General features: G+C 38.6%; 1 protein-coding gene and 1 pseudogene across 1 annotated transcript; both read left to right on the top strand.

The window, feature by feature from the left end:
• Positions 1-5,280: 5,280 nt before the first annotated feature.
• LOC149842234 (formin-like protein 6) lies at positions 5,281-7,548 on the top strand. The gene is made up of 2 exons (XM_090001329.1): positions 5,281-6,887; positions 7,278-7,548. Exons 1-2 carry the CDS (start codon positions 5,437-5,439, stop codon positions 7,450-7,452), a joined length of 1,626 nt encoding a protein of 541 aa, XP_089857455.1. The 5' UTR covers positions 5,281-5,436; the 3' UTR covers positions 7,453-7,548.
• A 3,595-nt stretch (positions 7,549-11,143) lies between these two features.
• LOC149842235 (formin-like protein 1) lies at positions 11,144-13,231 on the top strand (annotated as a pseudogene).
• The last annotated feature ends 14,523 nt before the right edge of the window (positions 13,232-27,754 follow it).

Consider the following 27,754-nt stretch of genomic DNA (forward strand, 5'->3'; position numbering starts at 1 on the left):
ACCACTATAGAGTGAAGGTAGAGTTTCCCAAAAGTTAGCAAACAAGATTGAGTTCCTATGATGAGAAAGCTTATGGACAAGCAGAACCGAAACAAATGCCCCGAGTTGAAGGATCATGTCTTGCATACAACACTGGGTCTCAAGCACAAGCAATCAAGAACGAACAATGTTGCTTTAGGTGTGATGGTGTTGGGCATATCACTTTCCGGTGCCTTACTCTCAACAAAAACACCCATCTCGCAGAGCAAGAAGAACATAAAGGGCCAGATGAAAGTGATGATGCTTATGACAGAGAGGATGTTGTTGTTATTAGTGGAGATGATATTTACCACTTGATGCTTGGTTGTCTTGACACAGATCTCCATTATTTGTTGGACTCAAACTCTTCTCAAGCCGAAGGCGAAGAGAATGATGTATAGGCAGAGCCGGATCTAAGATCGATCTAAAAAAGAAGAGATGCAAGAAAAAGCTGAAAGACTAGTAGTTTTATTATCTATTTTTTATTCAATTTAAGTTTATTTATTTTTGAGTTGTATTTAGATTTTTAGATTTATTCAAGATCTGATGTAGGGTTAGGGTTTTCTTTTTCAAGTATAAATACGTTATTTTTAGAGTTTGTTTTGTAATTAACTTAATTGATTAATTGTTCTAAGTTTGGTTTTTTCTTTCTTTTTTTCTCTGAGCCCTATTCCTTACTCTCTTTTTTCGTACTTGATAGTGTAGATGGTAAATCATAGCGTACATCTTCATGAACCAGTCAACCAATTAAAAGACCACTTGGATTTCACCAACTGGAGACTTGCCAACATGCGATGTGGTGGTTTTTTCCCTTGACGTTGCCAAAAGAAAATTGATAAAATATATAATAATGATGATATTATTGATGTTGTATCTGCCTTTACGAGGTACTTCCAACAAGAAGCATGAGCAAAACTTAATTAAATATTAAGTGGGCACACTCAATAATATATAATGACTTATATTTCTTAATTAGATACTTAAATGATGCGTTGATGAACACTTATTTGCACTGACAGAAAATGCAACAGTATGAAGACAGAGACACCAGCTCAAGCCATTTTAAAATAATCATTGTGAGGATTTGAAGTTCAAGATCAAAGTCCAGATCCTGAACCGATACCGTACATGCCAGTAGAAAAGTAGAAAACCGGTGCCCAGGTGAAAAGATCAGGTGCAATATGATTGCACAAATATTTGTGCATTAAACACCTAATCACCCCGTGAGACCTACGGGTGGCAAAACCTGACGCGACCCCTCTTAGGCGGGTTCGGGTTTGGCTTAAACTAACCCGTTTAATAAACAGGTCAACTCGCCTAACCCATTTATTAAAAGGGTCGGGTTCATGTTAGGGGTATGCCAACCCGGATGACCCCTTTAATAAACGGGTTAGGCGGGCGGGTCAACCCGCCCGCTAACCCGCCAACCCGACCCAACCCGTTTATTAAATGGGTTGGCGGATCATGGCGGGTTACCCGTTTAATAAACGGGTCGGGTTGATGTTTGCCAAAGCTAGGGGTGGCAAAACCTGACACGACCCGCCAACCCGACCCGCCAACCCGCCTCTTAGGCGGGTTCGGGTTGGGCTTAAGCCAACCTGTTTAATAAACGGGTCGACCCTCAGGTTCGGGTTGGGGGTATGCCAACCCGCCAACCCGGCTGACCCGTTTAATAAACAGGTTAGGCGGGCGGGTCAACCCGCCAACCTGCCAACCCGTTGACCCGTCAACCTAAGAACCCGTTTACCCGACCCAACCCATTTATTAAATGGGTTGGTGGGTCGTGTCGGGTTACCCGTTTATTAAACGGGCCGGGTTCGTGTTTGCCACAGCTGACCCGTTTAATAAACGGGTCAGGTTCGAGACCCGACATGATTGCCACCCCTAGCCACAGCCGACCCGTTTAATAAACGGGTCGGGTTCGGGTTGAGGTATGCTGACCCGCCAACCCACCGGGTTGACCCGCGAACCCGACCCGATTGCCACCCCGCTGAGACCCAATACCTGATGGAGGGCTATCGGGTGCTTGACTCACAAAATTTTGTGCAATCATATTGCACCCGATCCAGACTGGGTGCAGAGAGCATGTAACAGGGCTTGTGGCATTAAAATGAGAGGACCTTGACATGTCCCGCTTCAAAAGGGCTCCTCCCCTGAATTAATGGTGTAAAAAAAAACTCTGCCACTTCAATGCACGTCGGTTTTTAATACGTTCCCCCATCCGTCAAATATTTTAGTGGTCAGGCTTAGGGATGCACAACAAGCCGAGCTCTCGTTTAAGTTGGGCTCGAACTTGTGCGAGTAAATAAACGAATCGAGCTTGATCTGACAATCAAGCTCGGATGAGCTCGATTAAGTTCGGTTTGCGTAGTTATATAAAGTATCACTACAAGAAAATCATGGATTAGCGACAGCTTATATCCATCGTTAATCCATCGCTAAGCCGTCGCTAAACAGTTTAGCTACGGATTAGCGATGGATAGAGGCCATCGCGAATTTTTGCTCGCTAATTAGCGAAAAAACTTATTTGTCGTTAATTCCGTCGCTAATTTGCGACAGATTAGCGACGGACATTATCCGTCGCTAATCCGTCGCTAAATTTAAAAAAAAAAATAAAAAAAAATGATCCCTGCCGGGCGGTATTCCGGCAGCAATAAGCCGGACTTATACCGCACCCGACAGGCATCGTCGTCCTCTGTGAACCAGCGTCGTCGTCCTCCGTGAACCGGAGGACGACGACGCCGAAGGCAGACCTTGCGTGGCACCGCCTTCGGGGGCAAGGGCTCGCACCCCTTGATCATCAGCCGCTGCGCAAAGATGTCGTCCGCCGGGCACGTCCCCCCGATGTCGTACGACATGTACTGCTTCAGCTCCTCCTGGAACCGTCGGCAGGCGTGACCCACCGGTGGGTAGATCTCCTCGGAGCCGAAGGTGGGCGAGAAACCCAGCGGCAGCTTGTGCGGACCCACCACGTTCCTCACCTCGTCGGGGACATCGGGGCCCCAACCAGCCAGGTGATCTGTCTTGGCACCATCATATTGTTCAAGGACCACGGGGTCGTTCTGGCCGCTATTGCTCTCCCGTTCCGGCAGCGACTCCTTCAGCCGAGCCAGCTCCGTGAGCAGGTTCTCGAGGAGGGTGTTGGAGGAGTGAAGCTGGTTCTGCACCTCGGAGAGATGGGCCTCGGTCGTGACGAGGCAATTTTGCGTGGTGTTGAGCTCATGGAGAAGCTCGTGGGCGTCAAGCACGATTTCCTTCCCTTTCCTGCTTTTCAACACCGCGGCCTGCTTCGTTGAATGCAACACGCCGATGAGTCCGCCCTCGTTCACTTCACAAAAAGGAAAGCGATCTGTTGAATAATAATAATAAAGAAAGAGATCGAGTGCGATCGATTTAAATCGAGTGTGATCGATTTAAATTTCGAAAGGGAGAGAGGGAAAATTTCGCGCTCGGTTTAAATCGAAAATTAGCGAGGGATTTAGCGACGGAATTTTTCCGTCGCTAATCCGTCGCTAATTAGCGACGGATTAGTGACGGAAAAATTCCGTCGCTAAATCCCTCGCTAAAATGTTTTTTCGGTATTGAGAATTAGCGACGAAACAATTGTTGTCTTTAATCCGTCGCTAATTAGCGACGGATTAGCTAGAGAAAACTTTCATCGCTAATCCGTCGCTACTTAGCGACGGATTCATGAAGAAAGTTTTCTCTAGCTAATCCGTCGTTAATTTGCGACGGAAAAAATCCGTCGCAAATTTTCGTCGCTAATTAACATTTTTCTTGTAGTGTATGGAGTATAGTACACGTACAATTTATGTTATGCAAATTTAAGGCATCAAATGGCCTTGGTTACATGAGTAAGGTGTTAGCTTTTTACTTAAAAAGGAGAACGTGGGTAGTTTGAAACTCACTGTTTTCAGTGCAGTTCAAAAAATTTTAATAAAAAATATTTGGCTTCAGTTAAGCTGAGCCAGCCTAAACTTGGCTCAAACTTGGCTAGTGGGCATCCCTAGCTAGTCCCCTTCATGACCAAAATGCCCTACAGATGAAGCACAAAAAACAGGGAAAATTTTGTCAGTTACATATTTCTTAATCATATCCTGACAATAGCATGCTGGGCCAAGCATGGTACGGTATCAGCAGAAAATTCATTTAACAAACTTGATAATACTTATTAAATATTTTAACGTGATTTATATAATCATATGCAAGTAACATGCTTAATAATTTGTTTTTGTACTTAGTGCAGAGGAAAAAAAAAAGGGGGGGGAGGGGGTTGTTGCTCTAGTGGTTAAGATTGGTTTGATCTTGTCTCCTCTTTTCGTGAATGGTATTTTAAATTTAAACTGGGTTCAATCAGACCTGAGTTGAAGCCGGATAGAACTCGGGTCAAACTCGAGATTCAAACTACAGCACAAACGAACTACTTGAAACTAAGCTCAAACAGCCCAAGCTAGAACCAAGCTAGTTTCAAACCAACAGAAAGGTCCAGTAGCGGCTGCCAATCGCCGCATGTACTGGACTCGGTTGGCTCGCGCGGGTGGAGGCTGCGAAGCTTGATTGATTCCATTTTGGGTTCGTCTGGTTTAGGGATGGCAGTGGACCGGGGGAAAGCGGGGCCCCGCCCCGCCTCGCCCCGTTTGGACCGGGGATGAAGGGTATGAGGCGGGGGTGGAGGATAAAATCCATCCCCGCCGCGGAGGCGGGGCGGGGGTGGACGTGCACTTTTCCCCGCCCCGCCCCGTCCCCGCCCCAACCCCAACCCCACCCCGACCACTTTTCCCCGCAATATCCCCGCCCCGCCTCATCCCCGTTTGGACCGGGGATGAAGGGTATGAAACGTGGATGGAGGCGGGGGTGGAGGATAAAATTCATCCCCGCCGCGGAGGCGGGGCGGGGGTGGAGGATAAAATTTTGAGGCGGGGTGGGGGTGGAAACCTTGTCCCCCGCCCCGCCCCACTGCCATCCCTAGTTTGGTTAGATCTGTACCTCTACGTGTGGCATCAGAACCAATTGCAGTAACGGACAGAATGAGGATTCTCGTCCAAAAGTTCCAAAAAACGGGGGAAAAAAAAACTCAAAAAGAAAACAGATTCTGCGCCCGTACGGGGATGAATGGCGGCCCTGATAGACGGAGGGGAAATTGCTGACGTCAGCAGAGAATCCAGACGGACCAGAGTCCAGACCTTGCTTCCCTGAGAGGCTTCCTTTCCCTCGCCCCAGTAATTGGAATTCTCTGGGAAGAAGTCAAACAGGGAAATTTAAAAGAAGAGAGAGAGAGAGGGAATTGGTCAAGCCAAGAGTGCTTCTCTCATGCTCTTCATCCTTTTGGAATCTTTACTGTTTGATCCTGCTCCATCGGAAGAGACCTGAACCAGTAGCAGAGAGAGAGAGAGGTGTTGAATCAGTGATCACCCATATATGAATTCTGCCATGAAATTTCCTCTCAAGTTCTTCATCCTTCTGGTGATGACCCTCTCAACCTCTTATGCTGCTTTCTCTAGAGATGGAATTGAGAATTCCAGAAACCACCAGTTCAGGCGGAAACTGCACCACCCATTGTACCCCACAGACCCCCCTGCAACTCCCGCCACCCCTGCTTCATTCTTCCTCCCGGCGGCTTCGCCGGGACCACCGTCCCCGAACCTGTCTGCCCCTGCCAATGTTTCTGATCACATCTGCCCGCAAAACCAATTGATAAATCCCGCCGGGAAGATCTTCATTGCAGTTTCAGTCTCAATTGTAGCACTGTTTTTAGTTCTTGCGCTGGCTTGCTTCTTGCACTATCGCCGGATGCAGAATTCGGCGGACTCGGAAAAGTTAGTCGGACAAGGAGCTGTGATCAGCCACCGATCCGATGCACCTAAAAGGATTCCGCCACCGGAGATGTCAGCTGAATCCCGTTTCCTCTACATTGGAAGAGTGGAGCCTTCACGGGGCAGAAGTGGGGAGATCAATAATTCTCCATATCACAGGTTGAGTGAGAGACACATCAGGCTAGATTTGCACCAGCCAAGCCCAGAGCTTCAGAGGCTTCCGCCGCTTACTGGACCGCAGCAGTGGAGTCCTCCGGATAAGGATGAGTCCTATTACACAGCTAAAGCCTCAACTGGAAGCAATTTGAGCCCTCACAGACTGGCTTTGCAGCTAAATTTTGCTACTTCCACCGTGAGCAATACCAGCACCGCCACCACCAGGAGCAGCACAAGCACAAATATCAGCACCAACACTAGCACCAGTAGTGGCAAAGGTGAGGTGCAGAATTTGAGCACAACATCAGATAGATATTCAACAACAGGACCCCTTGCCGAAAGCCCAATGACTACCATCATGATGGGCACTGCGCCATCACCACAGCTGCAGCCAATGACTGTACCACTCCAATCGTCCTGTCCTCGAGCTGAAACACCATATCCACCCAAGAGGAGAGTGAAATTTTCACCGCCGCCATCTTCTCCAGAAAGTTTACCAATTCTTCCTCCAACGCAAACTCTTCCATCAAACGTGGCTCAGAAATCCCGCTCACCACCACCATCACGGCTATCGCTGTCACCACCACCACCGCAACTATCACAGCCACAATACCCAATACTAAACAAGGACAGGCTGCCTGAATCATGCCCTCCACCCATGGCAGTTTGCCTACAGGATCGAGCTCAAACTCCAACATCTCGAACTCCAAAGAACGGCAATACTGAGCCCACAAGTCCAGCACCTGCCGAAAATGTCAATCAGGATTCATCTTCAAAGCAGTTCAATGAAACGGAAGCTGATAATTCAAGACCCAGATTGAAGCCTCTGCACTGGGACAAAGTCCGAGCCAGTTCAGACCGTGCCATGGTCTGGGACAGACTGAAATCAAGTTCATTCAAGTAAGAATTGGAACTTCAAACTTCCAGTTTATCGACTATCCTATCAAAAGATCAAGTTCAAGCACAGGGGCCCTTCAAAAGAACACTTCATATTTAAAACTGCATGAAACTAGGATGAATCCTGAATTGTTAGCTTACCGGAACATCGCTATTAAAAACCAAAATGCTACTATCATGAACTTGATCACGACTATTAGCTTGGTATTGATGAGCCATCCAAGATCCAAAGTCTTTGGCTGGATCTCTCAGGTGAAGTCCATAGTGTCCAGTGCTTCTGGTTGACCTGCCGAGAGCTGAGTTGGGTGACCCATTCCTAAAATGTAGGATCTGGATATCTTATGCCTGGTTTTAGTTATGAAACTGTATTAGATTTTTTCTACTTGTTTGCAGACTGGATGAGGACATGATCGAGACTTTGTTTGTTAGAAACCCTTCAAATCCTGATCAAAAGGAGGCATTAAAGAAACCTTTCTCTCCTGCTGTTGCGCGGGAGACCAGGGTACTTGACCCCAAAAAATCCCAAAATATAGCCGTACTCCTAAGAGCATTGAATGTGACGAGATGAAGTGTCTGAAGCACTCTTGGAAGGTGAGAATCATGTTTTTCTATTTCTTTCTATACGATTTTGTGGTTTCAATTTCAATTGTTAGTCAATTAATGCATGAAACCTGATGCATATATCATTTTTGTGAAGTACCAAGGAATAGAATCAGGGGCAGTGGTTGGGCCTCAACTCTTGTCCTGGAACTGGGTCCAGTCTTTTTTACCTACTGTTAACTGTAAAATTTGCCTGAAATGTGTGGAAAGCATATAGCCAATATTATCATTTTTATGGTTGGTTAAAAGCATCTTGAATTGAGTGTTAATGCCATGCTAAACTCCATAACAGCAAGAAATTTATTGAAAATTTAGTTTTGTTGGACATCTAGAAGACTAGAACATAATAATGAGAGTTCATGAACTCATGAATAGAAGCATCAGGAAGACCGGAATGGATATATTCCTCTATGTACATGCTAGTCACCATATCAAACAACACTGTAACATCTAAAAGAATGCAGAAAGACGATGATGATAAATAGAAAAAATAAAATATTTTCTACTTGCATATCCCGATAATTTTAGCAGATTCATGCCCTATTAGATAAGTCTCTATGTCCTTAAGTACATAACAGGAATTGCATGATGCATGTGTTTTGAGTTAATTCACTAGGCAGTTCAGTTCAATTAGTTAGAGCTAAAGGAAGCAAGCTTACATTGGTGGCAATTTTTTAATTATATGTTTTGTTTCAAGAAAATAGGCAAATTATGTGGCAAATGACCATTGACAGTGGAGGATCATAGACAGTTAATAAACAAAAAGGGTAAAAGGGTAACCATTTTGCACTAGAAAAAAAAAATACTACGACCACCATTTGGCTTCCAATGAGGCTAGTCCACCAACTGTTGGTCTTCTCACTGAAATCTCTGCAGTAAAGAGCCACCAAATTGAATTGCAGAACTTCTAATATTTGATTGTAAAACAATCTTGGGTTCTTCCAAACCCATTTTGCTTTGAGATGTCATTCCTCTGTTTGATTCTGTAGAATGGTCAGTTTTATTCAACATGGAAACATATGGATCCATGTGCTCCCAGCATGGATGAATATTGCGGTTGCTTTTGTCCTCAAAATTCAAAACAAGATGCCCCAGGTTTGTCATGCATATTTGCTAGTTTCTGTGAAATTATCGATGTTGATCCCTCTACTTCATTGAAATGAAATGGTAATGAAGCTCTGCCTACACACTTGTTGCACTTCATTACGGCCTCCTATGTATAATTTTATCCTTGCTGATGCAGCAGAGATCATGAAAATGATATGGTTGCAGAAATAGGTTCATGCCTGAGGTGAGTAAGCTCCAGCGTCCTCCCTCTTCCCAATACAAGTTTCATAATTTAGTTTATATTTTGCATCGACTTTTTTAGTGAGTTATAATTTTGGTCATTCCTACATTTTTGCCACTAAGAATAGCAAACGCCCTTTCCTAAATTAAAATCAACGTGGTATAGCAACATGATAGGTGCACATTTGAAGCATAAAAGCACTTCCAACCTATAGAGTCAAAATATCTAAAGTTGAAGCAACAGGTAAGCCTAGTGTACTTGGAACTATCACATGCCATGCGGAGAGGTGACAGAAGCTAAGCTTTTAAGGCTGGTCTTTAAATAGATGAAATGTAAGCCGTTTGGCAAGTTCCATGCAACAAGTGTTGGATCTTCAGTAATCAATCTTCTAAGTGTTACAGAGGATCCAAGTACTGATAGAATGATAGAAATGGAAATGAAGCATTGAACAGCAGAAATGTAGTATTGAGATCTTACCAGTCTTAAAATATTAATTCAGGTTTGGTAAATAATGATAAAACTTCAATGCTGAATATTCCGTGTATCACCATAAGCATACCATATTAATGCTATATATATCCTTTCCTTTCTTTTAAGGCTGCAAATTGGTAAAGTTTGGGAACATAGTAACCGGAATCACATGCGCTACATGGGAATTAGGATTTGTAAGCAAGAACCAGAATTCATCAGGAATCGCAATACCCAAACATAGAAATCATGATTCTTGTGATCGAGAACCTGATTCTCATGCCTAGGAATCCTGATTCTCATGACATGAAATCCCGGTTCTTATTAATCATGTGAATCCCGATTCCATCAGGTAACCCTAGTCCCATTAAAAAATTGCCCCCAATAGCATATTCAAGACAAACAATAACAATAAAATTTTGAAATCAGTTAAAAGCAGTAACAAATGGAGAACCTTCCAAGGATATACACACACACAAAGGATAGCTAGTTACCTTTCAATTAGTGCTGCACACTCACTGGATCATTTCTCACAGAGATAAGATTTTATGCACATTTAGATGAAAACTGTAGTAATTTTTCCAAATGTCTTCCAAAGATTCCTGAGTTCTCTTAGTTTTATTCATAGGAAATTTAAAACACGAAGTGCATATTTGAAATTGAATATAAAGGTAGACTGCAGCCATTGTCTCACATCATACTATAGGAGAAGGTTACAATGGGGAATTGTCTTTGGAATCAATAGAAGTGTCATGCACCTTGCTAAGCAAATGGATCTTTTTAGAAGCAAGTTGAGATTGATATTCATCATGTGTCATAGTTGTCTTCAGGTGAAATGGTTCCTTGTTTTATGCTCTCAATAAGTTGTAATCTATTAAGAAAGTCCCAAACACTAGGTAGATATTGGAATATTCTTCATAAATGCTAAATTGTTGTCGTCTAGAGTATGTGACTAAGAATTTGAGTTTGGGAAAATCTACACCTCATTTATTTAAGGGTAGTTATAGCAATTCACATTATTCCGTATTTTCAGGAAAGATATTTGTTCATTGGTACATTTTCTTATGCATTTATATATGGCAGTTTATAATCACAATCATTGAGAATTTCAGTTCTCTCTTTTTTTTCATAATACACCTCATCTCCTCAAATAATTTAAGCAGAGTACCAGCTCAAAAGTTCCTCCAACCACAGCTAATATAAACAAAGATGCTAGAATGATACGAAGATAGACATGGTGTATTTGGTGTGAACTTTAAACCTTAATCAGCTTAAAACAACCAAGAATTTTCAATATAAAGTTCTGAAGATCCAATCTTTCTGTTCTGGCCTGATATTAAAAGAAATTAATGATACAATCTAAAAATAAAACCTAAAAGCACACACCCACATACACACATATCAGTAGAGAAGCACCATAAATTTTATGGTGATGGCATGCATTTAATGCTTGATTCATTTGAAAAATCAGTCTCCCAAAAGGTGACAATCTCATGCAAAAAGCCAGCAATCCAAATTTGATTGCTATAGTGCATTAATATTTCTAATAAAAAAACATGGATGCAACCAAATGATTTCAGAATAACTGAAAATACTTGTGGCTAATGTACAGTCAGGATTTAATAGTGAAAACGGGTAGTGTGTTCATACAACCATAATAGTATGAAGTAATTGAGAGCTGATGTTAGACATGCCCAAGAACCCAATTATGTTAAAAGCAGGGAACCTCATGTATGTAGCCAATATATGCTTCTCTGAGAAAGTCTACTACCAATTCTTTATTACAGCTTTTTTTCACACACACACACACACACACACACACACACACACACAGGGCTTTGAACTTCAAACTCTTTTGTTCACAATCAATGAATATGGGTTCTCATTATGTGATAATCCTGTTATGGAATGGGTCTACTACAAAGTTATTGGAAGCTTCTTAGGTAGGTGGGAAGCACACTTCCCCAAAAACTCGCTTCGGAAGCATGATACTCTCTCATGCTTCTCCTATGCTCCCACAAGCATTGTCCATGCTTTCCTACATGCTTCCTATATATGCTTTTCATACGCTTCTTTTCATATTTTTCATGTTTCTCCTCTCACACTTTCGCACTTCTCATGTGATTTCTTTAAATTAGCAACCATCATTGTTAGATTTTAACAAAAAAATTAGTTCTCCCTCACACTAAAAAATCACGAAATATAAGAATACTCAGTTTTATTTTAGTTTTTATTTGTTTCATCTGATTCCTATTCAGTTTCCATATTGATTTCTTTTTTATTCCTGTTTCACTTTCAAATTGATACCTCGTTTCTCGCTTCCTATAAATTTTAAAAAGCCTCGCTTCCGCTTCCCATATCATTTCCCGCTTCTGCTTCCTAGTCTGTCTTGGTCTACTATATTTCTAATTTTTTATATCTCCATTGCAACAGGTAATCCTGAAGGGTTAGATGCAGAATTTTTGGAAACCATGTTAAAGATGGCTCCAACCAAAGAGGAGGAAATAAAACTTAAGGAGTACAGTGGAGATATATCAAAACTTGGCCCTGCAGAGCGCTTTCTCAAGGCTATCTTGGATATTCCATTTGCCTTCAAAAGGGCTGATGCATTGCTTTACATATTCAATTTTGAAGCAGAAGTAAGATACCTCAGAAACTCCTTTCAAACCTTGGAGGTAATTTGTGCTGATCATACTAATTCTCTCCTGCATGTACTTTCTTATGCATATAGATCTTAAAAAAATTAGTAGGCTAAAAGTTATAATTTATCATATCTTAACAGAGAACCCAGGAATGTTAAAACTTTCACAAAGGTTTAGTTCTAAAAATAAAGGAAAGAAAGAAAAGAAAGAAAGAGATGTCAGTCCAGCCTATGGTATCCACTTTTTTCTCATATTGTCCATTTCCATTAGAATGGTAGCAAAAGCAATGTAGGTGCTTAGCATGTGTAACCCAAAAGAAAGGATTTCTGAAGTGGAAGAAAGATGGAATATATCATAAATAGTAAAGTTAAACAGGACCCTTTAAGTTAACATTTTTATATTTACCTGCAAAACATGATCAGGCAGCATGCGAAAAATTGAGAAGCAGTCGACTATTCCTTAGATTGCTTGAAGCTGTACTTAAAACAGGAAATAGGATGAACATTGGGACAAACCGAGGTGATGCAGAAGCGTTTAAGCTTGATACACTTCTGACACTAGTAGATATCAAAGGAAGAGATGGTAAAACAACATTGCTCCACTTTGTTGTTCAAGAGATCATCAGATCAGAAGGTGAAGGTCAAGGAATTTGCAGAAATGAAGAGGTCCAAATTCGTGAACTTAAGCATGAAAATGCACTCAATAAAATGCACCCAAATGTTATTGAGGACAATCTCAAGAAGCAAGGGTTGCAGGTTGTTTCTGGACTAAGCAATGAACTCGGTAATGTAAAGAAGGCAGCTGGAATGGATTCAGATATCCTAAGAAGTTACGTGTCCAAGCTCACCATTGGATTGGAAAAGATAAACTTGGTCTTGCAACTGGAAGATGCACAAAGAAACAAAGACAGTGACAGCAGGAAATTCTCTGAGTCAATGAAGCAATTCCTTATCAAAGCTGAATCAGAGACCCTTCGATTAAAGGCTGAGGAAAGTGTGGCACTATCATTGGTCAAAGAGATCACAGAATACTTTCATGGAAATACAACAAAGGAAGAAGCTCGTCCTTTCAGAATATTTATGAATGTAAGGAATTTCCTCTCAATTTTGGATAAAGTTTGTAAAGAAGTAGGGACAATACAGGAGAGAACGATATGGGCTCAGCTCGATCATTTCGAATTTCATCTGGCATTTCAGTACCAGTTTTCCCAAGGTTCGAAAGAAGGCAGGAAAGTTCAGTTGATGGAAGTTTATCACCACAATGATTAACTAGCACTATACCTACCAATTTACAATCCATTCAATTGGATCAAATTGAAAGACTGATTTTTAGGACAGCATGAATAGATCAAATTGGAAGCTTGAATGTTAAGACCATTTTCTGTCATGAAGGAAATTTCAGACACCATACAAACTCAAGGGGTTGTTTCAAGGCTTGTCCAGGATTGGGTCCGTAAACAACTGTACCAAGTCGAATGTTTGTTTCAACTGTACATAGATGTGTTCTAAATGTCTGTTGTTTCATGATGATGTGGGAACAACTTGGATAAACATGGATAATGGGTAAGATTACTTCATTTTGGATAGTATGACCCGATCTGCACATCATTTTACATGTTTTAACAATTTTATTATGGATTTTTGCTCTTGATATGGATCGAATTACAAACATATGTTTAAAATCATAGATTTTTTCCTCGAATATAGATATCGAATTGAATCCAAATACCAAAAACTAAAAAAAATATATGTAAAACAAATACACAACAATTTTATTTTTTGACAGCACAACCTTATAATTGGTATCGACTATGGATCCAATTATTCACGTAAAATCATGGATTTTTTTCTCAAATATGGATCTCGAATTGGATCCAAATACCATAACATAAAAAAATGTTTAAAATCTAAAATCTCATATTGGATTTAAAAACTGAAAAAACTTTAAAATTTGAGTATTTTGAAGAAAAATAAGAATTGATATTTTTTATAAATGATTTAATCAGTGTCATATTACATCTAATTATGAAAGTTTATCATAAAAATATCAAATCTTGGATTCTCCCTGTTCTTGTTCCCCGTGTTCATGTCCTATTTTGCTTCCTTGGATTCTCTAACGGCTTTTGAATGACCTATTTATAATAGGACATACAGTAGGAAAATAGAAACCGAAGATGGGAGCCTACAGGTCCAGTGGATGGCAAAGAAACGAAAGAAACGAGGAACATGAAACTAATCATGAAAAAATGGAAAACAGGATCAGTATTTGCAATATATGGTGTACTTTAATTCAATCAAGTGTATGTTTTCATATTCCAGGTAAAATAATGCATTTGGTAAATTTTCTTTTAATTTAAAGGAGAACTTGCAAATAAACTTGTTTCCACAAGTGTATCAGAAACATGGATTTCAAAATGCATTTCTCATCGTTATAAAAATTGAAATGATCTAATAAAAAAATATATCTGGAACTCCTTTTAAGCCTTTCAACACATTAACTTTATCTTAGTACGGATTTAATGTGGGCATTGGGCCTCACACATAGAACCATGATTCATATGTAAGTTAAGTATTTGATCCAAAGTAGGGATCTAGAATATATCATTGGATTCTCATAAAAGATTTTATTGAGAATCCAATGACTCGGAGTAGTAGGCTAGGAATCTTAGGATCCTGTTAAGGAGAACCAGCTACTCAAGGCAAGCTACTTAACCCAACTCATGCCTGTGCAGAAAATATGGATGTGAATCCAAAAAATCTTATTTAAAGGGGGCCTGTTAAATTCAATCTCATTCTTTTCTCCTCTATCGACTCAGTCCCTCACTCTCATTGTGCATCGGTCCCAAATTCCAATAGTGGTATCACAGTTCAGTCAGTTTCCGTGTATGAAAAAAAAAATAGTGGATCACACATCAAAGATCGCCAGAAAACCCAGGACGTCAGTTGGGCTCAGCAGGCGATGCTGACCTGCAAAAATCGGGAGCAGATGAGAGAGGGGAGCACAACCTCCGAAGGGCTTATCAGTCGAACGGCCATGTCTGGTGGATAGCACTGCCGACGTGAGGCGGTGGAAAAAAAAAAAAGAAGGGGAAAAAGAACCCTCCCTGCAGCAGCATCGCTACTGACGTTAGACGTAGAGAAGACCCCCTGCGGCAGCTGGTTGGGTCCGACAGAGCCACCAAGAGATGGGTTGCATAGGAAGTTGTTGAAAAAAAAAGGAAAATCGTGCTCGACCAACACCACCAGCATGCGCCCGCAACCGAGAAATGAGATATTTGGCCCTCCGATCGCCTGCACGTGAAATTCATGAAGGGGTCATGAGCGCTGGGAGTGGTGGGATGGACTAGCTCAGAGTCTCAGACAATAGGTCCCTACCAGGATCATGCCCGAAGAAGTATGGGTGGATCAAGGTGACCCTTGAGACCTTGACCGGCAGTTCACCGCTAGTCGTCGGCTCGGACGCAGGGGCGCTGCCGGTGGCCATGGCGAGGTGACGGATGATGTTGACGTTGGCACTCTCTGGCCAGGATGACCTTATCTAAGTCACACTGTCAGCCTCGACTTAGCTTGGCGATGGGGTGCTCTGGCGGCAGCTGGTATTCCACTGAGACGATGAGGGTGCCGGACTCGGTGGAGCGCGAGTTGCGGAAGGCACGGTAGGTAAACACCATAAATTTTACAAAGTTTTAAAATTTTCTTTTTGCCCCATACCACTGTCAGTCAGAACCGTAATTGGGTCAATTTTTAATCATTTCTGGGATTCACTTTTTTGTCGAAGATTCAAAATTCAATTTCATTTTTTTGACCCAACATCGGATCCAGATTAGACATCACAATCCAATTCTGAGCTCGGATCTTCTATTTTTCACTCTAAATCTAAAAAATCAAAATCAATTTTTTGTATGGCTCAGGTATTTTATCCAAATCCAAATCCAATCTCTATTTGAATCCATTTCTCTCATTTTTTCTCAGTTCGAGATCCAAACTCGATATTTACTCAAAATCTTATATTGAGATCCGTTTTTAAAATTCAAAATTAATTCTTCTAGTTCAAAAGCTCTCCTTTGCGAAATTCTCAAATTTCAAAATCAATACAACAACAACAACAACAACTACGCCTTCATCCCAAAACAATTGGGGTCAGCGATATGAAAAATTTCAAAATCAATATTTTGTAAAATCTTTCAAAACCCCTTTTTGGATCTCGTCTCCTGAGCCACTTGCATTTTAGATTTTCTTTCAAAAAATAAAAAAAAAGAAGGTAAAATTTTAGAAAGTGGTTTTAGGTTAAATAAGAAAGGATTTTTGAAAAATTCTCGCAACTAACCCCTTTTTAAAAATTTTAAAACTTGAAATGAGCATTTTTAAAAATTTTGTAACCACCCTCTCCTTTGTAAACTCACGTAAAGGAGAGGGAAGAGGCATCAAGTTTTTAGAAGAGGAGGAGGAAAACTGAATTCCTCTCTTCTCCCTCTTTCCCTCTTCCATTCTGATTTCCCCTCTCTTTCTCTCTTTCTCTCTCTTCCCCCCTTTCACCAGAAGCTTCAAGTTTGGCCCTCTTCACCGGAGAACGCTGAGAAGCTGGCCTGCTCATTCCTCAATTGCTCCTCAACTGTGGTAAGTTTTATATTTCGTTTTTCCTATTCAAGATTATGCTTCAGCGAGTTTCAATTCATTCCGTTTTTGTGATTTTTGTTTTCACCATTGCTTTGATTTCATTACTGCAATACATGTTGCATCGACCAACATCTCACAAGCACTGCACCAGTGTTTTCTTTTCTTTCATTCTCCACTGTCCATCGAAAGCATATGTTGCAGTATCGATTTACCTATAGCAGCATCGATCTGCATATTGCAACAGGGTGTTGATTCATTTCTTTCCATTTCATCTTCATGTTGTTTATGCTCTAGCAGTTTCCTTTGCAACTCATCACTAAATTTTCATTGCTTATGCACATTCGATCTTTGTTTATGCTTTTGCATCTCAGATCTGGCGCTCCCTTGCATTTCATCATCTTCATCATCATCTCATTTTATCTCCTGTTCATTATTTTCCTTTTCATTGGCATTTCATTTCCCCTGCATCTGGTCAGCATTGCATTTCACTCTGCGCTTTCATTCTCTACTCTGATTTTCACTCTGTTTCATTTTTGTTTCACTTTGTTTCATTGCATACGTTGTTCATCGATTGTGATTCCTGTGCATTCATAGCAATTGCATTCATATACATTGCATACCTTCTTCGATCTAGCCTCTGTTTCAGCACAACATCATCTCATCTGCATTGCATATCGCACTTCACATATTGCTTTGCTGCATCGGTTTATGTATGCTCTACACAGAATCATCTGCATTCTTCAGTATGCATCAGCATTTCGTAGATTTCGGTACCTGCCATGAGATGCTTTGCTCTGCTAATCTGAAACCGGATTCATATTTGGTTTGCTGCGAAGTGTTTTACTCTGAAATCAAATCGCCCTGATCTGCTGTAAAACTCTCGTATGATTCATCGTGAAATCCAGCATCCAGCGACAACGTCTGATGCCTCTGGTTCGATTTCATTGTGAATTCCATCTGTTTCAATTTGTTGGGAGAGTTTGCATTCAATTTATCATGAAAATGCTTTACTCTGACTTAAAGTCGGATTTGCATTTGACTTATAGTGAAAATCCACTTCTGAATTACCATGAGACCTGCTCTCATTTGATCACATCGCCCACTGCGTCATTTCCATTCAATGCATCTTCATCTTCAGCGTTCACGTCAATTGATTCTGCTGCATCAATCATATTTTATGCATAATAGCATCAAGCATCTGCCCCTTGTTCATTTTCATTACAACAATATCTACATTTCATTTACCTTCCATTATAGTTTAGCATTTCATTATACTCATTTAACATCTCATTTTACTTGTATCATCAATTTCTTTTATCAACATTTCATTACAGCATCTTAATAAAGCTTTTCACATTATCATGTATTTATCTGTTCATCAACATTCTATCAGATCTGTAGCATTATATATGCATTGTACCCTCTTTTTCACTTTAGAGTTGCTACATTCCACGTATATTAGCACCTGATTCAACATCATATCATCTATCATTTAGTCATTTCTGCAGCGTCTATTCATTAGGCCTTAGCTTTTCTTTCTTTCATTCATTGCATGATATCACTTATGTATCGGCATTCTCTTTACAACACAACACCAATTTTCATTGCACTTAATACAAAGCTCATGTTTCACTTGCATCGAAGCTCGCATTCTCATCATGTTCCAGTTGCATTTCATTTCCATCTAGTTGAGTTCCATTATGCATCTCAACACCAAAGCATCATATGCAAATTTTTGTATAATGTCGCCTGGTTTTGTGACTCGGCAGTCTGTTTGTCATATTCAATGGCATCTCGTTAGCTTCATTCGTGAATCTGCTTCTATGCCAGTGTGTTTCATAACATTGATTCAACACATCATCCTATATTTACAAGCATCTTATGGCAGCTGTATCGTTTATCTGAATGAGTAGGCGTGTGAGTATGTTGTTTTCTTTACATCATCTGCATATCATATTTCTGCATCATTTTCTGTTCCATTTTCCGTTTTATCCATATTGCCTCTCATTTCCTGTGTTTCATTTTAGCATATGCTTATGCTTTATTTCCTGCATTTCATTTTAGCATATGCTTATGCTTCATTCCAGCATTTCATTTTAGCATACGCTTATGTTTTATTCATGCACTTTGCATACCCATATGCATTTCCATTCCAGCATAGCATATGCATTTTCATTCTATCATAGTATATGCATTTTCATTTTAACATGAGTATATGCATTTCATTCTCAGCATATGCACATGCCTTTCAGTTTCAGCATAGCATATACATTTTCATTTTATCATAGCATATGCATTTTCATTTTAGCATAGTATATGCATTTTTATTTTAACATAAACATGTGCATTTTCATTTTAGTATATGCATATGCATTGCATTTTAGCATATGCATGTGCATTTTAGTATATGCATGTGCATTTCATCTTAACATATGCATTTCATCTTAGCATATGCATATGCACTTCATTTCAACATAAGCATATGCATTTCATTCTCAACATAAGTATATGCATTTCATTCTCAGCATGCTGCATATACATATGCATTTCATCCTATGCATTTTGCATATCATCTATGTTATATTTCTTTCATTTTACTTTGTAATTTCATTTGTTATATTCAATCTTTTTCCTGCTATTTAGTAGTTATTAATCATAATTTTCATCTTTTTTCAACATTTCATTTATTGTATCCCTTGTCTTTGTTGCTTTGTATCATCTTGTGTTTTGCAGGAAATGCGGAAGATATTGGTTTATCTTTTAGATTAGAAAATTTCAATATTCAATTTTAATTTGGGGATGTAATAATTTCAATATTTAATTTTAATTTGGGCATGTTATTTTTATTTTCTTTTAAAAAGGATACAATGGGAAAACACGAATGACACATGCACCCTTTAACAGAGGATAAATAAAACTAAGTAAAGTTCGTATTTACGGCCATAGTCGAAATACGAATAATACTTAGAATTATTATTCTTTATTAAAATACAATTCATTTTAAAAAATTATTATATTTTCAAATACATTTTCTTCCTTTATTAGAATATAAAATAACGATTAAATCAAACTATATTCAAGATCATAGTCATAAATATATGAAAATTTAATCTTGTCTTAATTCTATAAAGGCAAAAAAAATTATTTTATTCTTTCTTGGAATTTAGATAAAGATTAAATTAGAATATGTTTGTGATCATAGTCATGGATATATTAAAATTTAATCTTATTTTAATTCTATTAAAGAATAAAATTTGGTTTTGATTCCAATTTCAAATAATTTTTTTTAAATACATTCATCATTTAAGATAGAATTATATCATTATTTTCCAAATTCAAAACATTTTCAAATTCAAAATATTTTCCAAGTGATTTTTGAAATTTATTTTCTATTTAATTTTATTTTCAAGAATTAAGTTCAAAACTATTTCTGAAAATGAAATTCAATTTCAAATTTATAAATTCAAAGTATTTTCAGAATCATTTTCAAAATCTAAAAAAATAATTTCAATTTTGACTACAATTTCCATTTCAATTTTCAAATTCAAATTCGATTTTAAATTCAAATTCCAAATTTCAATTCTAATTTCCGGTTTAAAGTTCAAATTGTAAATTCAATTTTGATTTCAAACCCAAAAATTCAATTTCTAAGTTCAATTCTCAATTCAAAATCAAACTCAAAAAAATCGATTTTCAATCAAACTTCAAAGTTCTTAACTTTGAATTCAATTTCAAGCTTTCAATTAAAGTTCATTTCAAATTCCAACATTTCAATTCAAAAATCGATTTCTGAACCTCAAAGTTTACTTCTTAAAAGGATGTTTTCAAATCCATTTCAGAATCACTTGGAAAAATCTAAATTTCTAAAACATTTTCAAAGGGCATACATATTTTTTTAAAAGTTCAAATTCATAGCACAAGCATGATTCAATGTACATTTAGGACTTAGAATAATTTCTTAGATAAATTTAGGCAAAGCAAAGGCATAAATTCGATCATTGCTTCAATTACCCTTGGTAAGGGCGCCAGGAACGGTTGAACCTCGTACCGATGAGCGAATCCAATCTCCCCATTTTCTCGCGAATTTCAAAACGACAGTGAATTATTTTAAAATCAAATCTATCTTTTTCAAAAAGGTCAAGTAGACCTTGCTAAGAGTTTTCTTCTCTTTTTTTCTCTTAAAAGGAAAAGAAAGAGAAAATTTTTGCAACGATCACCGGTAGCCATTAAAGAAGCCTGACTCGATGCAGAAGCCTCCACTGTGGACAATGAAGACGATAGGGAGGCGCCCCTATAACTTTTTGATGAGGGGTGGGAAGTAGAGGACGCAGAGCAGACACCTTTGCCAGACAGCTGTGTAGGGCGAAGACAACGCCAGTGTTGGTGCTCGATTGAGGAGAAGCGGAGTTGCCAATGAACGACGGAGTACCGATGAGTGGAGGAGTTAGTAGAGTTGCAGAGGAGGTAGTGGTCCTCTCCATCAGATGGTTGTCGAAATCCACGGTGGTAGCCATGGAGGAAGCAACGAAAGAAGAAAATGACAAAAAAAGAGAAAGAGAAGAAAGATGAAAGGGTAGGGTTTGAAGAAAACTGAGAACCCTTGATTTTTATGGTTAATACACCTTTAAAGTTTATTTACCATTCTACCCACTACTTTTTTTATTAATTTTGATTATATCCTCTTAAAGTAAGATTACTTGTTGCTCTTGTTCTTTTTGATTTATTGTATGTCTCCTCCATCATTTTTAGAATACGGACCTCTATTTTTGGAAAATTTCAGAAGCGCTCTCTGAAAAATAACAAACATGGTTATATTTTTTGGTTTTCTTCATAATGGTCTTCAAACTTTTCTGAAATTATAGAAAACCATCTAATTTTTTTTGTTTAATTCAATTTTTTTTGAATATTCTGTTTCGGGCTTCAAGTTTATTTTTTTATCGATAACTACCTTTTAACTTTTTTGATTTTACAAAAAAATGCTTTTGGTTAGCGGAATAGCTCTAAAATTTTTATTCAGATAGGTTTGGATCAAGTCAAAACAGATAGTTTCTTATGAACTTTGTTGGATCTGGTAAAATTTTTTTGAACCTAATTATGATCGGCTTTTGATCTTTACCCTAGTATGAGAGAGGAATTTTTAGCATGCACACACAAACAATATATATATATATATATTCTTTATCCTAAAATATTGTGTGTACATATGTTTTATATATGCTATGTATTTTGTTCATGTTTGGATCCTATTATATATGGATATGGTATGACTTAGTATTGATTAAGTTTTTATGGATAAAGTTTAAATGGATTAGGATCCATTAAATCTGATATTTTGATCAAGATTGGATATGATCAGTATTGGATCAAATGTTTTTTATCTAGTAAGGTGACATCGACCTTGGTTTGATCCGATAAAATATTTTGGATCTGGTTAAACCTGTATGAATTTGGATAAATTCATTTAAATGAGTTTAGATCCAGGTGAATTAGTTTAGACCTAGGCAATGCTATTGAATCTTGTTGAACTTTAATGGATCTAAATATATCTAGTTAATAAGTTTTGGATCCAAAAAATGTTATTGAACATACTTGAATTATTACTATACATGAATACAATGTTTTATGAGTGTTTTAAGGTTATTTGGATGTTGAGCAAATAACTCAATATGCATCAAGCGTAAACATCTAGTTTAGAATTGTTTTTTACTCAAAGCTTATAGTATGATATGAGCTCAGTTATGATTGATGCATATAATTATTTGGATAATTTATTATTGGGTCTTCTTATTAAACAAATCTAATATTGTATCCGAATAAGTACAATTTTGAGATATGAAATATGGATCTAGGTTTGATCCAAGTTTTATGTTAGATCCAATTGGTATAATGCCTTGATATGGGATATGGATCCAGATTTGATCTAGAGATAGATATGAAAATATATTAGGAGATATGAGATATGGATATAGACTTGATCCAGGTTTTATAATAGATCCAAAAAAGTATAATGCCTAGATATGGGATATGTATTCAGATTTGATCCATAGTTTTTGGTAGATTTGCATAGTATCAAACCAATTTTTTAGACCTAATAATAACATATTTTGTATGGGTTCTGGTTTGACCCGGATAGATCCAATAACTATAAATGGTGGACGTGAGGTACGGATTTAATTGAATTTTAATATGGATCATGTTGGACTTGATGGATAATATCTCAAACCAGATTTAGATATAGACTCATACAAATCCAAATAGACTTGGATCTAAATTTTTCCAGTGGATCCAGTAATGGATATAAATTTATATGTTCACAATCTTATGGTTTGATTAACGCCTTGGAATTCACTTATCATATTTGGCATATTGCCAAATAGTAATGTGATAACTTTTATTGGATATGGATATGGTGAATATCCAAATTAGATTTGGATATAAGGATGTAAGTTTGTGATGACTTAATGTGTATATTGCTTAAATGCAATACATTGAAAAAGTGTGAGCTGAATTATAATTTGACATATGCATGTGTAGATATTTATTTGTATATGATGATAAATAGTCATGATCCCTCTGATATGCTTGTATGAATGCATGAAAGGATATTTTTTATGCATTAGAAACTTATGCATGAAATGCAACATGGTGATATTCATATTATATGATTATTTGGATCTAAATATACTGATTCAAGATTTTCAGATGGTTATTAACCTGATAAAAATTTAAACAGGTTGCATGTGATAATGCACATGGATAGTGGAAGTATGAATTACTGTGTTTGGCAAATCGTATTTTATCATGGATCCATGAATTGATGAAAATTTATAGTACTCCACTAGGGTGCATGTTGACATGATGATGTCTTACGATATGGTCATGGAAGAGTCATAAGAACCCCATAATTATATGAGACCCACATTATGATGTATTCACTTTGCTCTAGAACTATTGTAAAACCCACGTTTTTCATAAAAAAAAATTTTATTTTATCGGACCCGGGCCGGGTCGGGTCCGGACCCGACCCGGGCCCGCCTGTGATAGGGTTTTAAGATAACCCGACGCAGGAAGAGGATTTTAAATCCTCTTCCCGAGCGCCCCCCCCCCCCCTACCGCGCCTTCGTCCCGATAGGGAAACCCATCGGGGTTTCCCCTTTTGTCGCCCCTCCCCGAGCTCTTTAAGAGCATTGCGGGAGGGGAGGAACGATGCCCCGCCCCCCTTCTCGTTCCCTGCAGGCGGCAACCACGACCGACGCCTCCTCCTTCCCTGCGCACGCCGTCGATCGCCAGCCACCTCGCCTCCTCCCCTTCCAGGTACGCCCTCTACCTCAGTCTCCTCCTCCCTCTTCTCCCCCTCCCATCTCCCTCTCTGTCACCTCGCCAGGACGCCGGCAGGCGGCGCACGGCCCCTGCCGTGCCCTCCCACCTTCCTCCTTGCCTTTGGAGACCCGACAGGGGGCCTACAGGGCCCTTGTCGTCCCCTTCCCTCTTTTGGGGGTTCGCCGGAGTGCCGACAGGGGGCCAAGGGCCCCTGCGACACCCCTTCGGCCCGATCTCTCTCTCTGTCTCTCTTCGGTAGGGGTTTGTCCCCCTGCCATCGTCCTTTCGCCGGACGGCAGGGGCTCGGCCCCTGCCGATTCGCTGTCGTCGGCAGGGGTGCGACCCCCTGCCGATTCTCACTACCACTTAGAGTGCTGTTCTTTTGCTTCAGTCAACAAATCATTGCTCATATTAAAGCTATAGCCAACCAACAATATAAGTTAGATGAGAGTGATCTCCTTCCTGCAGGCACCAACTTCACACATGTGAAGGTACACTCATCATCTATCTTATGTGTGAAATCTAAACCCATTACGACAAATCCTTTAAATCTTTTTACACTTACACATGCGGAGGCACTGATTGCACTCGATTTGAATGCGAGCCAACTCAGGTTGATATTTTTATAAGGTCACACAAGAAGGATGAAAGATATGTGAATGCCCATGCCACCAAGATAGCTGCAAGTATGACGATTTAAATTCAAAGTTTTTATTTATATTTAAGATTGTATTCCTTAAAAATTGAATTATGTTTTTAGGCCAAGTGTTTGGAAAGAGCTTCTCAATTAGATGGTCTATTGGATAGCATGGCGCCCGATTATATTTACAAGTTGTAGGGGTTGAGAGACCGAGGAGAATGCACACATATGGGCTAGGTCTCACTCTTGACTTCTTTGGCAACCCTAGTCTAGCTGAGTATGCCACATAAGGCCATGGAATCAAAAGGAAAATTCACCATCCCAAAGATAAGTGGAAAAGCTCCAACAACAAAACCAACAATTGTGGCAAGAAACTCGACAATTAAGGGAAAAAAATCAACAACAAAACCAACAATTGTGGCAAAAAACTCAACAATTAAGGGAAAAAATCAACAACAAAAACAACAAATGCAGCAAGAAACTCAACTAAATGAGGAAAATCAAAAGATAAAACAAGACATGCAAAACATGATGGAAATGAAACAAGCAAGCCCTAATCTTTTTAGGTATAACATGTGTTGGATGTGCGTTAATATATCATAGTTGTAGATGCATATACAGGAGTATATGTGTTCTATATTCATGCCTATGTGAATGACCTTGTACTAGTTGGTGCACAATCTTAGATAATGTACATGATATTTGATTTTCTTTCTATTTCCTTTTTTAGTTTAATGCTAGTTTGTTTATCAATATAACTGAAACAGTTGCATTCCCTTCTCATAGCTTGTAGGCATTGATGAAGTACAAAAGCTAGAGCACATGGGTGAACGGGAGCATTGGATGTGTTAGGAAGGGCAAGTTGGGTTCTTTGATGAAATCAATAATATGAGTATTTTGGAGTTGATGTGTCAGCAAATTGCTATTTTTTCTCTAATTTCATGTATAGGAGGAATGTTACTATTTAGAACTTTTTATTTTTTGTTTATTCATCTACCCTCTAGTATCACACTTTAATGTTTTGTGACATTACACACACATATACAGTTGCATATGATGCACATGATTCATGACTAAATGCATTTTGAAGTACTCGGTCATGATTTTGAGTTAATTGCAATGCAAAAGGAATATTTCTATTATTTATTTGGTTGTATGGAGGCATGAGAAAAGACTTTCTATAGAAACCTTGATAATAATTGTAGATTCAATTTTGCAAAATATTCACTCTTGTTGTGAATGAATATTTTCTTAAAGCTTCTACTTATTGTTAAGTGTCATGCTATGTTTTAGTGGAGATTCATTTCTCTCATAAAAGTCATTTTTGAAAAATAGTTCTTTTACATATTGGCCATGTATATGGATCTCATATGTTGCATTTTGTTTTTCCACCTTTTGTTTAATTTGTGACACATGTTACATGATTTATGATAAACATTTTGATTTTCTTAATTGAAAAGTTATTGTCAAGATTGGTCCATTTTTTCATGAGCTGTGTTATTAATAGCTCGAGAAACTATATTGTGGATTTTTTGTTAAAAAAAACTGCTTGGATTTTGATTTAAATAAATATTTTCATTCTGTTAGACATTGGTGTAACTAGAAATATTTGGTGCAAACATTAAAGAGATCATCTCTTGGATCTTTACAGGAAGAAGGATTGTTTATTATGAGTTCTCTCCTAAGTATAGATCCAGCATTTACTTTTTACATTTTTTTACTTTTTGTCTTGTTTCCCCATTTGCTTTCTTGCCTAGCAATTTCCTGTTTATATTGGGTGTAGGTTTTTGTCTAATATAAATTCTATATTTCTACATAGTCTTGTTTCTTTGTCAATTATTTCAGCAAAACCTCTTCCAAAACTAAAGGAAATATATAACAAGGTATGATTTCCCCCTTCCCTCTTTTCTCCTTTTTGAATTAAACACTTCTGATATAACAATTATCTGGCAGCTTTACTGTTCACAACCTTATTTAGGTGCACCTGATTATTATAACTTATTGCAAATATTTTTAGACATTATGACATGCTAGAAACTGCTAACATGGTCATGATTATTTGAAGCTTAACTGCCTGCTAACTGAAACTTGTTTAAGCATATATTTTATGGACAAGTACAGATACTATTGCGCCTATACCTGTATATTGTCCATGTGGCTAGTGAGATTTTGAGCTACCCCTGAGAATAGGAAAAAAGTGAGAACTTATGTCACATAGGTGCGGGTGTTGTACTAAAGGTTTGTATAAAATACAGCACAGCTACCATTTGAAGGGGGGTATTACTGCATGTACCTCCTACACAGGTATCACAATTTAAGCCATTTATTTGTATTATACTTGTTTGCTCATTATTCATGAATATGTCGCTGCCATATGCAATGGACAAACTGTACATGCACCATTTTAGTAACATGTTTTCTCTGAAGAAGGAAAAGTAGTGCATTGGAATCTCTTACGGGTAACGCATACTATCCTGTGAACTTCTTCAGGAGTCCTAATTTATTCTGTTTTGATCAGTATAGTTATTAGTCCTCTAGTGTCGGAAAATCATGCCTTCTTTGTTCAGCTTGAGTCTATCTGGGAAATCATGCATTCTTTGTCATTCTTGTAAGAATTGTTTGTATTCTTTTGGAGTGTTACCATCTCCCTGTTTCTAATTCAAACGGAAGAATCCAACAAAATGTTGGGTTTCTCTCATTATTCTCTTCGCCGCACTCCAAGCACGTCGCCTGATCTTGTCAAGGATGTCTTTCGTATTTGCTGGGCAGCGATTTGTAGAAGTCCTCCTCAGCTGAATGACGATTTAGCTGTTCAGAGCTTTGTAGATCAGCGATTTGTGGTTTGGTTTTGGAGCTGCGTAAGTCGACTTTGTATTCGCTGGAAAGCAATTTGTGGTTATCGCTGGAATAGCGATTTGTGTTGTCTGCCGAAACAGTGATTTGTGGTTATCGCTGGAATAGCGATTTATGTTGTCTGCCGAAATAACGATTTGTGGTTATCGCTGGAATAACGATTTGTGCTGTATGCCAAAACAACGATTTGTGGTATCACTGGATAGCGATTTGGTTATCGCGGGATAGCGATTTGTGTTGTCAGCAGGACAACGATTTGTGAACTTCGCTGGATAGCGATTTGTGGCTTCTGCAGGAAGCTAGTTCGTGACATCACCGCATGGCGATTTGTGGTCATCGCTAGATAGCGATTTGTGGCATCGCAGCATGGTGATTTGCGGGTATTGCTGGAATAGCAATTAGTGCTTCTGAAGCTTCGTAAATTGTGCAAGACGTTTAGACTT

The sequence above is a fragment of the Nuphar pumila genome, chromosome 3, assembly GCF_984573655.1.
Source record: "Nuphar pumila chromosome 3, dmNupPumi1.hap1.1, whole genome shotgun sequence".
Taxonomy (NCBI): Eukaryota; Viridiplantae; Streptophyta; class Magnoliopsida; order Nymphaeales; family Nymphaeaceae; genus Nuphar; species Nuphar pumila.

Coding starts and splice junctions, on each gene's coding strand:
- LOC149842234 (XM_090001329.1), top strand. CDS start 5,437: ATGAATTCTGCCATGAAATTTCCTCTCAAGTTCTTCATCCTTCTGGTG. Junction 6,888..7,277: donor CTGAAATCAAGTTCATTCAA/GTAAGAATTGGA, acceptor ACTTGTTTGCAG/ACTGGATGAGGACATGATCG.